We start from the raw sequence: 11806 nt of genomic DNA on the forward strand, positions 1-11806 counted from the left end.
TTCATCTGGAGAGAGAGGGGAGAAAGAGGTCAGAGTACAGGGTAGGGCAGTGTGAGCAGAACCAGCGGTATCGTTTGACTTAGCAAACGAGGATCGGATGTCGTCAACCTTCTTTTCAAAATGGTTGACAAAGTCATCTGCAGAGAGGGAGGAGGGGGGGGAGGATTCAGGAGGGAGGAGAAGGTGGCAAAGAGCTTCCTAGGGTTAGAGGCAGATGCTTGGAATTTAGTGTGGTAGAAAGTGGCTTTAGCAGCAGAGACAGAGGAGGAAAATGTAGAGAGGAGGGAGTGAAAGGATGCCAGGTCCGCAGGGAGGCGAGTTTTCCTCCATTTCCGCTCGGCTGCCCGGAGCCCTGTTCTGTGAGCTCGCAATGAGTCATCGAGCCACGGAGCGGGAGGGAGGACCGAGCCGGCCTGGAGGATAGGGGACATAGAGAGTCAAAGGATGCAGAGAGGGAGGAGAGGAGGGTTGAGGAGGCAGAATCAGGAGATAGGTTGGAGAAGGTTTGAGCGGAGGGAAGAGATGATAGGATGGAAGAGGAGAGAGTAGCGGGGGAGAGAGAGCGAAGGTTGGGACGGCGCTATACCATCCGAGTAGGGGCAGTGTGGGAGGTGTTGGATGAGAGCGAGAGGGAAAAGGATACAAGGTAGTGGTCGGAGACTTGGAGGGGAGTTGCAATGAGGTTAGTGGAAGAACAGCATCTAGTAAAGATGAGGTCGAGCGTATTGCCTGCCTTGTGAGTAGGGGGAAGGTGAGAGGGTGAGGTCAAAAGAGGAGAGGAGTGGAAAGAAGGAGGCAGAGAGGAAAGAGTCAAAGGTAGACGTGGGGAGGTTAAAGTCGCCCAGAACTGTGAGAGGTGAGCCGTCCTCAGGAAAGGAGCTTATCAAGGCATCAAGCTCATTGATGAACTCTCCGAGGGAACCTGGAGGGCGATAAATGATAAGGATGTTAAGCTTGAAAGGGCTGGTAACTGTGACAGCATGGAATTCAAAGGAGGCGATAGACAGATGGGTAAGGGGAGAAAGAGAGAATGACCACTTGGGAGAGATGAGGATCCCGGTGCCACCACCCCGCTGACCAGAAGCTCTCGGGGTGTGCGAGAACACGTGGGCGGACGAAGAGAGAGCAGTAGGAGTAGCAGTGTTGTCTGTGGTGATCCATGTTTCCGTCAGTGCCAAGAAGTCGAGGGACTGGAGGGAGGCATAGGCTGAGATGAACTCTGCCTTGTTGACCGCAGATTGGCAGTTCCAGAGGCTACCGGAGACCTGGAACTCCACGTGGGTCGTGCGCGCTGGGACCACCAGATTAGGGTGGCCACGGCCACGCGGTGTGGAGCGTTTGTATGGTCTGTGCAGAGAGGAGAGAACAGGGATAGACAGACACATAGTTGACAGGCTACAGAAGAGGCTACGCTAATGCAAAGGAGATTGGAATGACAAGTGGACTACACGTCTCGAATGTTCAGAAAGTTAAGCTTACGTAGCAAGAATCTTATTGACTAAAATGATTAAAATGATACAGTACTGCTGAAGTAGGCTAGCTGGCAGTGGGTGCGTTGTTGACACTACACTAATCAAGTCGTTCCGTTGAGTGTAATAGTTTCTGCAGTGCTGCTATTCAGGGGCTAGCTGGCTAGCTAGTAGTGTTGTTTACGTTACGTTGCGTTAAAAGAACGACAATAGCTGGCTAGCTAACCTAGAAAATCGCTCTAGACTACACAATTATCTTTGATACAAAGACGGCTATGTAGCTAGCTATGTAGCTAGCTACGATCAAACAAATCAAACCGTTGTACTGTAATGAAATGAAGTGAAAATGTGATACTACCTGTGAATGCGACCGGGTTGTTGAGTTCTATTCAGAAGACGTTGGCTAGCGTTGGCTAGCCAATAATCATATTTTTCCCAGGATGGAGGGGGTCGTGTCCCCCCTGGGATTTCCGCCTATACTCCAATAAGCAAGTTCTGCAGGCTCTAGTTTAGTCTAATCTTGATTATTGTCCAGTCGTGTGGTCCAGGGCTGCAAAGAAAGACCGAGTTAAGCTGCAGCTGGCCCAGAACAGAGCAGCACGTTTTGATCTTCCTTGTAATCAGATTCTGATATAATCTGATATAAATTCTATGCATGCCAGTCTCTCTTGGCTAATAGTTGAGGAGAGACTGACTTCATCACGTCTTCTTTTTCTTTTTATAAGAAACAATGTGTTGAAAATCTCAAATTGTTTGCATAGTCAATTTACACAGAGCTCTGACACACGCACATACCCTGCTCCTTTTACTCTCTGCTCTGAACGCACTAGACGACCAGTTCTGATAGCCTTTAGCCGTATCCTTACCCTACTCCTCCTCTGTTCCTCTGGTGATGTAGAGGTTAATACCTGCAGCGCCTAGCGCCACTCCTACTCCCCAGGTGCTCTCATTTGTTAACTTCTGTAACCGTAAAAAGCCTTGGTTTCATGAGTTTTGTCAAACTACCCAGGTCTGTACCCAAATAATTTGAGCTTCTACTTTTAAAAATCCACCTTTCCAGAAACAAGTCTCTCACTGTTGCCACTTGCTATAGACCTCCCTCTACCCCCAGCTGAACCCTGGACACCATAAGTTAATTGATTCCCCACCATCTATCTTCAGAACTCGTGCTGCTAGGTGACCTAAACTATGACATGCTTAACACCCCAGCCATCCTACAATCTAAGCTTGATGCCCTCAATCTAACACAAATTATCAATGAACCCACCAGGTACAACCCCAAAACCGTAAACAAGGGCACCCTCATAGATATCATCCTAACCAACCTGCCCTCCAAATACACCTCTGCTGTTTTCAACCAAGATCTCAGCTATCACTGCCTCATTGCCTGCATCCGTAATGAGTCTTCGGTCAAACGACCACCCCTCATCACTGTCAAATGCTCCCTAAAACACTTCAGCGAGCAGGCCTTTCTAATCGACCTGGCCCGGGTATCCCGGAAGGATATCGACCTCATCCCGTCAGTAGAGGATGCCTGGTTATTCTTTAAATGTGCCTTCCTCACCATCTTATAAAAGCATGCCCCATTCAAAAAATGTAGAACCAGGAACAGATATAGCCCTTGGTACTCTCCAGACATGACTGCCCTTGACCAGCACAAAAACATCCTGTGGCGTTCTGCATTAGCATGGAATAGCCACCGTGATATGCAACTTTTCAGGGAAGTTAGGAACAAATATACACAGGCAGTTAGGAAAGCCAAGGCTAGCTTTTTCAAGCAGAAATTTGCATCCTGTAGCACTAATTGCAAAAAGTTCTGGGACACTGTAAAGTCCACGGAGAATAAGAGCATCCCAGCTGCCCACTGCACTGAGGCTTGAGTGTCACTGTCACCACCGATAAATCCACTATAATTGAGAATTTCAATGAGCATTTTTCTACGTCTGGCCATGCTTTCCACCTGGCTACCCCTACCCCGATCAACTGCCCTCCACCCCCCACAGCAACTCGCCCAAGCCTCCCCCACTTCTCCTTAACCAAAATCCAGATTGCTGATGTTCTGAAAGAGCTGCAAAATCGGAACCCCTACAAATCAGCTGGGCTAGACATTCTGGACCCTCTCTTTTTAAAACTATTTGCCGAAATTGTTGCAACCCCTATTACTAGCCTGCTCAACCTCTCTTTCGTATCGTCTGAGATTCCCATAGATTGGAAAGCTGCTGCGGTCATCAACCTCTTCAAAGGGCGAGAAACTCTTGACCCAAACTGCTACAGACCTATATCTTTTCTACCCTGCCTTTCTAAGGTCTTCGAAAGAAAAGTTTGGGTTTGGGTGTACCTCAGCCACGCTCAAGGTCCTAAACGATATCATACCAGCCATCGATAAGAGACATTACTGTGCCGCCATATTCATCGACCTGGCTAAGGCTTTCGACTCTGTCAATCACAACATTCTTATTAGCAGACTCAACAGCCTTGGTTTCTCGAATGATTGCTTCGCCTGGTTCACCAACTAGTTCTCTGATAGAGTTCAGTGTGTCAAATCGGATGGCCTGTTGTCCGGACCTCTGGCAGTCTCTATGGGGATGCCACAGGGTTCAATTCTTGGGCCGAATCTCTTCTCTGTATACATCAATGATGTCGCTCTTGCTGCTGTTGATTCTTTGATCCACCTCTACGCAGATGACACCATTCTGTATACCTCTGGCCCTTCTTTGGACACTGTGTTAACTAACCTCCAGACGAGCTTCAATGCCATACAACACTCCTTCCGTGGCCTCCAACTGCTCTTAAATGCAAGTAAAACTAAATACATGCTCTTCAACCGATCGCTGCTCACACCTGCCCGCCCATCCAGCATCACTACTCTGGACGGTACTGACTTACTACAAATACCTAGGTGTCTGGTTAGACTGTAAACTCTCCTTCCAGACTCACATTAAACATCTCCAATCCAAAATTAAATCTAGAATCGGCTTCCTATTTCTCAACAAAGCATCCTTCACTCACGCTGCCAAACATGCCCTCGTAAAACTGACCATTCTACCAATCCTCGACTTTGGCGATGTCATTTACAAAATAGCCTCCAACACTCTACTCAACAAATTGGATGCAGTCTGTGACAGTGCCATCCGTTTTGTCACCAAAGCCCCATATACTACTCACCACTGCGACCTGTACGCTCTCGTTGGCTGGCCCTCGCTTCATACTCGTCGCCAAACCCACTGGCGCCAGGTCATCTACAAGTCTCTACTAGGTAAAGCCCCGCTCACTGGTCACCATAGCAGCATCCACTCGTAGCACGTGCTCCAGCAAGTACATCTCACTGGTCACCCCTAGATCACTGCACCTGTACATTTCCCATCTGTAAATACCTCATCCTGTATTTATCTTGCTCCTTTGCAACCCAGTATCTCTACTTACACATTCATCTTCTGCACATTCTACCATTGTTTAATTGCTATATTGTAATTACTTCACCACCATGGCCTATTTATTGCTTACCTCCCTTAGCCTGCCTCATTTGCACATGCTGTATAGAGACTTTTGTACTGTATTATTGATTGTATGTTTGTTTATTCCATGTGTAACTCTGTGTTGTTGTTTGTGTTGAACTGCTTTACTATATCTTGGCCAGGTCGCCGTTTTAAATGAGAACTTGTTCTCAACAAGCCTACCTGGTTAAATAAAAGTGAAATAAAAAAAAATAAAACACACGTATCACACCAGACATGCCACCAGTGTTGTTTTCACAGTGTCCAAATCCAGAACAAATTCAAGAAAGTGTACAGTATTATATAGAGCCAGTATTGCCTGGCACTCTGTTCCATCTCATAATGCTCAAATAAACAGCCAACCTGGTTTAAAAAAAACAGAAAGCAATGCCTCACGGCACAACGCCTGTCCCGTATTTGACCTAGATAGTTTGTGTGTATGCATTGATATGTAAGGCTACATGTGCCTTTTTTTAATGTATTCTGTCCTTAAGCTGTTCTTGCCTATTAATATTCTGTATTATGTTTCATGTTTTGTGTGGACCCCAGGAAGAGTAGCTGCTGCTTTTGCAACAGCTAATTGGGATACTAAAAACACCAAAAAATACCCCCCAGAAATACATACAAGTGTGTTGTTGTTTGTGGCTGACTTGAAACTTGGGCCCCTATCATGAAGAGGTCCGGAAATTACCTAAATCTAATTTGTCACGTGCACAGGATACAGCAGGTGTGAACAGTACAGTGAATTTCTACTTGTAAGCTCTTCCTCAACAACACGAGACATACAAATACATAGGAGAATATACACTCTACACAAATAAGCATTTTCCTTCCTCTTACAATTTCCTCTTCTCCAGATAAAGATGACCCCCAAGGTTCTTGAAAAAGCTCCACTGATAAGCATTATATTTGATTCTGACATGAATGACTTGATGATAAATCTAAAAGAGAGTTGGCAAGAAAAGCAATAACATTAGGCAAGGATAATGTCTTAATAAGGAGTTTATTGACTAAGTGATCACTAAGAAAGCTAATTACATGTGTAATAACGCATAGATAATATACTGTAAATTCAAGTGCAATGACCACAATGTGACTTTTAGGATACTGATTTTTTTAAATAATTTGTGCAGCAATTTACAGTCTCAATAAGCATGGCATAAGATTAGCCACAAAGACAAATTGGAAGCTTCTGTATTCCCTTTAATAACATATTTTACAGTTTACCATTCTAATGCACTATTCTCATCATTACCCTCTGTACAAGTAATACAAATGTACTGTAATAACCCTTGTGGGACACAAGCTAAGTTACCAGTCACAGTCACCAGACATCATCATACTGTTGTCTCACTGCACACATGTGCAGATGAAATCAGACATTCTATAGCAGTTTCAGATGGACAAATGCTATCAAAATGCTTGACCATGTTTTCAGAATTCTAGATCACATTGTGGAAACACACCATTTCAATGCTTTGTGTACACTTTGTATGGATGGACAAAACTGATTTACTAGTCACTGATTCATCGTGGGGTGTAATTTGTCCCACTTTTGGCAGCAGCGACAAACTTCTGGCTGGACGAATGGGTGGAGTCCATAGGGTCTGGTGTATTACCAGCATGGGCGGCTGTGGCCATTGGATTGAGCTGAGCCTTGATTCGCTTCAGGCAGAGACTGAGAGTGCTCCTAACAGCTGAGGAGGAGAAGTAGAAGACAATGGGGTCCAGACAGGCATTTAAGGTGGTGAGCAGAATGGCATTGTTGCGCCAAGTAGGGACTTTATTCTGCATGATCCCCACCATATGGGACACGTTGTAGGGCCCAAAGCAGAGGGCGAAAACCAGCAGAGTCCCCAACGCCAGCCCGATGGCACGCAGGCGCCGGTGCTGGCTGATGTTGGGAAGCCTAGACAGGATACGGATGAAGTTCACATAGCAGAAGGTGCTGATCAGGAAGGGTACACAGAAGAGAACCAGGGACATCTCTAAGCGTACCGGGAGAAGGGTAATAAGCTGGACATCATTGAAATTTCCATAGCAGGTAGTGTTGTCGGCATCTTTGTCTAATTGCATTACGAAGACAACACTGCAGTGGGCAAGGGACAGGATCCAGAAAACTGCACAGGCCAACTGTGTGTGGAAAACCCTGCCTGGTGCTGTAAACCTTACGGGATACGCCACGCTGAGGAAGCGCTCCACACTCACCGCGGTCAGGAGGAGGGTGCTGTTGTAGATGGTGGAGAAGAACAGGTAGCCAGTGACTGGACACAGGAAGTAAGGGAGGGTCCAGTTAAAATCATTAACAGCCTCCTTCATCTTGAAGGGCAGGAAAGTGAGGAAGATGAGGTCAGAGATGGTCAGGTTGAGGAGCAGGATGTCGATGGGGGCAGGTTTGCGACGCACCTTTCGGCAAAAAGTGCAGAATGCCAGGATGTTGGCAGGTACCCCGATCAGGAAGGTGGTGATGTAGACGAACAGCGCAAAGCTGCATGAAATGTCATTTGCTGGCCTCATATTGGCAGATACTGTTAGCGTTGTTGTCACTACAAGAGAGAGAAAAGCATCATGAAATACAGACATTTCAACCCAAAACTATTGGGTCGCAGCTATCTGAACGGAATTGCACAACTAACATCTCAGATGACATTGTTGTCTCATTCACTTCCTGTCATTACTTTATTACCATGGAGACGCACCACAAAACTGTTGTGCTATTTCTACAATGACTGTTCATTATTTCTAGTCACACAAAAAATGCATTTTTAAAATGAACTACGCTACAATGTTATTTCCCCATAGTGCACACCCTGTTGTGTACTGTTTTATTAGCAAATCCTCTAGTGTCCATAGTTAAACGTATGGAATATATAAAACGGAATATTCTGAATGTCCTAACTTCAGTTATCAATTGTTAGAGAGGATACATTTGTCCCTTGCACTTTTACTCTTTAAAAAAATAGAAAAGTACTAAAAGTACTAAAAGTACTACTCTAAATGACACCACACTAGACAATACAGCCCCTCAGGGATTCATTTGAAAAGTACTACTCTAAAGGACACCACACTAGACAATACAGCCCCTCAGGGTTCCATTTAAAAGTACTACTCTAAATGACACCACACTAGACACAATACAGCCCCTCGGGGATCCATTTGAAAAGTACTACTCTAAATGACACCACACTAGACACAATACAGCCCCTCGGGGATCCATTTGAAAAGTACTACTCTAAATGACACCACACTAGACACAATACAGCCCCTCGGGGATCCATTTGAAAAGTACTACTCTAAATGACACCACACTAGACACAATACAGCCCCTCAGGGATTCATTTGAAAAGTACTACTCTAAAGGACACCACACTAGACAATACAGCCCCTCAGGGTTCCATTTAAAAGTACTACTCTAAATGACACCACACTAGACACAATACAGCCCCTCGGGGATCCATTTGAAAAGTACTACTCTAAATGACACCACACTAGACACAAAAAATGGGACCCCTTCTTGTTCTCTCTTAACCCAATCCCTGCAGATGCCCTGAGAAGTGTCAAAAATCATTTTAGTTCTTTATTTTCATGAATGCAGCATTTGGCTTATTTGCAGCATATTTAGCAAAGGCATGCATAAAAGCCATACACATTATGGTACAGGTAATTTGAATTACACAAAAAAATGTGACCCCATACTAAGATATGACAGGGTAGATTTATAATTGCACAGTTCTGCATGAGTAACAACGTGTTTTCAGTATCTCTTGTACAAACGTCATGGATGACGGCTATGGATAAGGACTGTGAACCATTGTTGCATTTGCTAAACCATCCCTCACTGATGCTACTCTCAAATAAAATAAATGATTAAAGTGAATTTACTCACCAAAGAAGGCCTTCTCCTCACTGGTTACCATAAATGCACTTCAGCTGACCTCGACTTTTTTATACACACATTAGGATGTATCTATGATGAGGAAGTGACTAACATGAAAATGATGAAATGATAAACAGTTTGAGGGACTTTCACTGAATGCTTATAATATTATCAACTTTAGGTACTCTCAATTAGGCCGACTAACAGGGTAAATCGTTTAACTGAAACACTGAACACTATCACGCACGTTGAATTGATCAAGTTATTCATCGTTCAGAATGTCTCTTGAATGGGATTCAGAAGAAATATACACAACACTTGCTCAGTTTATATTTTATTCGGGCATTTCTCTTGCACAAGGAAGGTAGTGATTTACATGTAAATATTGCAAAGTCAAATCCTCAATTAGAAGCAGGTTCTATAAACAAGTAATGCTCAGTTAATTCACATTTTGAGATTAGAGAAACATTCATTATAGTCATAACTGTTTCTGGTTGAGATTTCAAATGTATTGATTCTCAGACTGTCAGATATAAAATGAGGACATGTTTCTGATTAACTTCATGTTCAGCAGAGTTTCAGATCAGAATTAATTAGTACATGTTACATTCATCTTCGTAAACTCCTTAAAGCTCCCAGTGTAAGCTGTAAATAACAATCAATAAATGATGGTTCAATTTACATGTGTCTGTTTAATACCACTTGCCTATTGATCAATTATCTACAGAATATTTGGACAGAGAATTGACAGGGCATTTCTATCATCATACCTTTTTAAGATAGAGAAAGATACCCAGTTTCTGACAGTAAACCAACCAAAATATACCAGAATGCATTCAAACTATTTTTATGAATCTAACTTTTTAACAATGGCTCCATTGTAATTAGTCACTCAGTTGAAATTGTCCTCCTGCCCCATCTGCCGGTGGTGCAATCCAGATCAGACCATCACAGTAGAGGACTCATCACTGGCCCATCTCAGATAACCTTTGGTCAATTTTCCACATCTCACTTGTCTTTCAGCCTCTCAGTTCATAAGCCACAAAGGTTCTTCATATGAGTTCTCATGATACTGTGGTTTGTTATGTAGAACTTTCTAATTTCAGAGCATAGAAAGCTTACAGTATCATGAGAACACAATATATTATTTTTGTCATCAATAATTGTGCAGATTTCTAGACTGTCACTTGTCCCAACCTCAGCTCTGCCCATTTTGAGCACTACCAGTCCTATTTCTAAGTGTTTTCCACATCAGCCTCAGTTCTCCACTTCATTTTGTCCTAAACTATTTATTTTTTTAATTCCACTCACAGGTCTTACATGTCTTGTTTGTGCAGATTTTTCCTGACTTAACTTGGAAATGTTTGCTCCTGTCTGTCTGTCGGTCAGCGACGCCACTCCCCTCACATTAGCTAGAGGGTCCCGTGTGATGGTTTTGCTACAATGGCGCCCCTCTGTCCGGCTGTATCTGCTGGGCCTTCCACAGAGCCTTCCCATGAGGCCGCGGGGCGTTGCCGGGGAGAGCATCAGCATGACCACAGGCTCCAGGAAGACGTTACAGGCACTGGACAGCATGGCCTCAGTCCTCCAGTGGACGTTCTCCTGCAGCACAAAGCCCACGATGTGTGAGGCGTTGTAGGGCAGGTAGCAAACCACAAACACAGCCAGTGTGGAAAGGGCCACGGCCAGGACGCGCCTCTTTCCCAGGACGGGCAAGCAGGACCGCCACACCAGGGCTACGCAGCGCAGCGTGCAGAAGGCGGTAATGGCCAGTGGCATTAGGAAGAGGAGGAGCGCCATCTCCAGGCGCAATGGCAGCAGCAGGTCCAGCTGGTCCTGGGTGAAGTTTTCAAAGCAGACTGACACATTATGGCTGGAGGTGGACACGAAACCACCCCCGCCTTCTGCCACCAGGCCCAGACTCAGGTGCAACAGTACCACTGCCCAGAGGGCAGCGCTGATGAAGCAGGAGATGCGGCCCCGCCGGTACAGCTTGTAGCTGATAGGAAAGGCGATGCTGAGGTAGCGGCCCACCGTCACGGCCGTGAGGAAGAGGCAGCTGCCGTAGATCGAGGAGAACAAGAAGAAGCTGTAGACCGGACAGAGGGGCGATGGAAGAGGCCAGTCCTGGAGGAAAGTCTCCAGGGCCTTGACGGGCAGCCAGGCCACCAGTGCCAGGTTAGCCAGGCAGAGGTTGAGTGCGTATACCACGTTGGGCGTGGCACCCCGCTTGCGCGCCTTGCGAAAGTACACGAAGAGCACCAGCAGATTGGAGGGGAGGCCCAGCAGGAACGTGAAGGAGTAGACCGTCAGGAAGACAAAGTCCTTGACAGGCACTTGCATCGCTTCGGCTCACACCTCCTGCTCAGGAGTTCAGGAGCATAGGAGGCACTGCATCGGAAGCAACTGAAGTCTCGATTCTGCAAGTAAAATCATTTGAGATGGGAAGAAAAAAAACACACTAGTCCTGTGGCAGACACAATGGATGTTAAAAGTAAGATCTCTTAAAGCGACTCGGTTGAAAACAAATTCCAAAGCACATACAGTAAATCCTCAATGCCCAATCACAGATCCTCTCCTGTTCCTCAGTCCTCTAGCTTCAATTTGTGGACAGCATTCCTCTTGTGAAGTTGCAATGCGCATCAATAGGATAGTTCCCACCATGTGAGCACATAACTCTTCAGCAAACCCCTCTCTCCTCCACACACAGGCTTGGCACTGAGCGAGAGAGCAGGGAGGCAGAGACAACCCTTTGGTGACAATAGTATAGAGAGCGGAAGTGGGGTGATACTGGTGTGTGTATATGTGTGTGGGCATGAAGGGGCAGGGTGCAGCATGACAGGTAGACAGATATGGGGAGGTGCCCATTCAAGCAGAAGAGTATGGCATTTAGGAGGCACCAGTGTGTCTTAATGGCCCCCAGGATCTGAGACGACAGCAAGGCAGCATCTGGACCCTTTAGTGAA

The 11806-nt window shown here is 45.5% G+C and overlaps 2 protein-coding genes across 2 annotated transcripts; both read right to left on the reverse strand.

The window, feature by feature from the left end:
• Positions 1-5947: 5947 nt before the first annotated feature.
• Positions 5948-7504, reverse strand: LOC124013354 (free fatty acid receptor 3-like). The gene has a single exon (XM_046327652.1). The coding sequence runs from the start codon at positions 7478-7480 to the stop codon at positions 6491-6493; it is 990 nt and encodes a 329-aa protein (XP_046183608.1). The 5' UTR covers positions 7481-7504; the 3' UTR covers positions 5948-6490.
• Positions 7505-9031: 1527 nt separating this feature from the next.
• On the reverse strand, positions 9032-11183 carry si:dkey-211g8.9 (free fatty acid receptor 2). Its single transcript, XM_046325669.1, has 2 exons — positions 10248-11183; positions 9032-9040 (listed from the first exon to the last, which is right to left on the reverse strand). The coding sequence occupies exons 1-2, from the start codon at positions 11181-11183 to the stop codon at positions 9032-9034; spliced, it is 945 nt and encodes a 314-aa protein (XP_046181625.1).
• Between the last annotated feature and the right edge of the window lie 623 nt (positions 11184-11806).

The sequence above is a fragment of the Oncorhynchus gorbuscha genome, linkage group LG24 (assembly GCF_021184085.1).
Source record: "Oncorhynchus gorbuscha isolate QuinsamMale2020 ecotype Even-year linkage group LG24, OgorEven_v1.0, whole genome shotgun sequence".
In the NCBI taxonomy this organism is placed as follows: domain Eukaryota; kingdom Metazoa; phylum Chordata; class Actinopteri; order Salmoniformes; family Salmonidae; genus Oncorhynchus; species Oncorhynchus gorbuscha.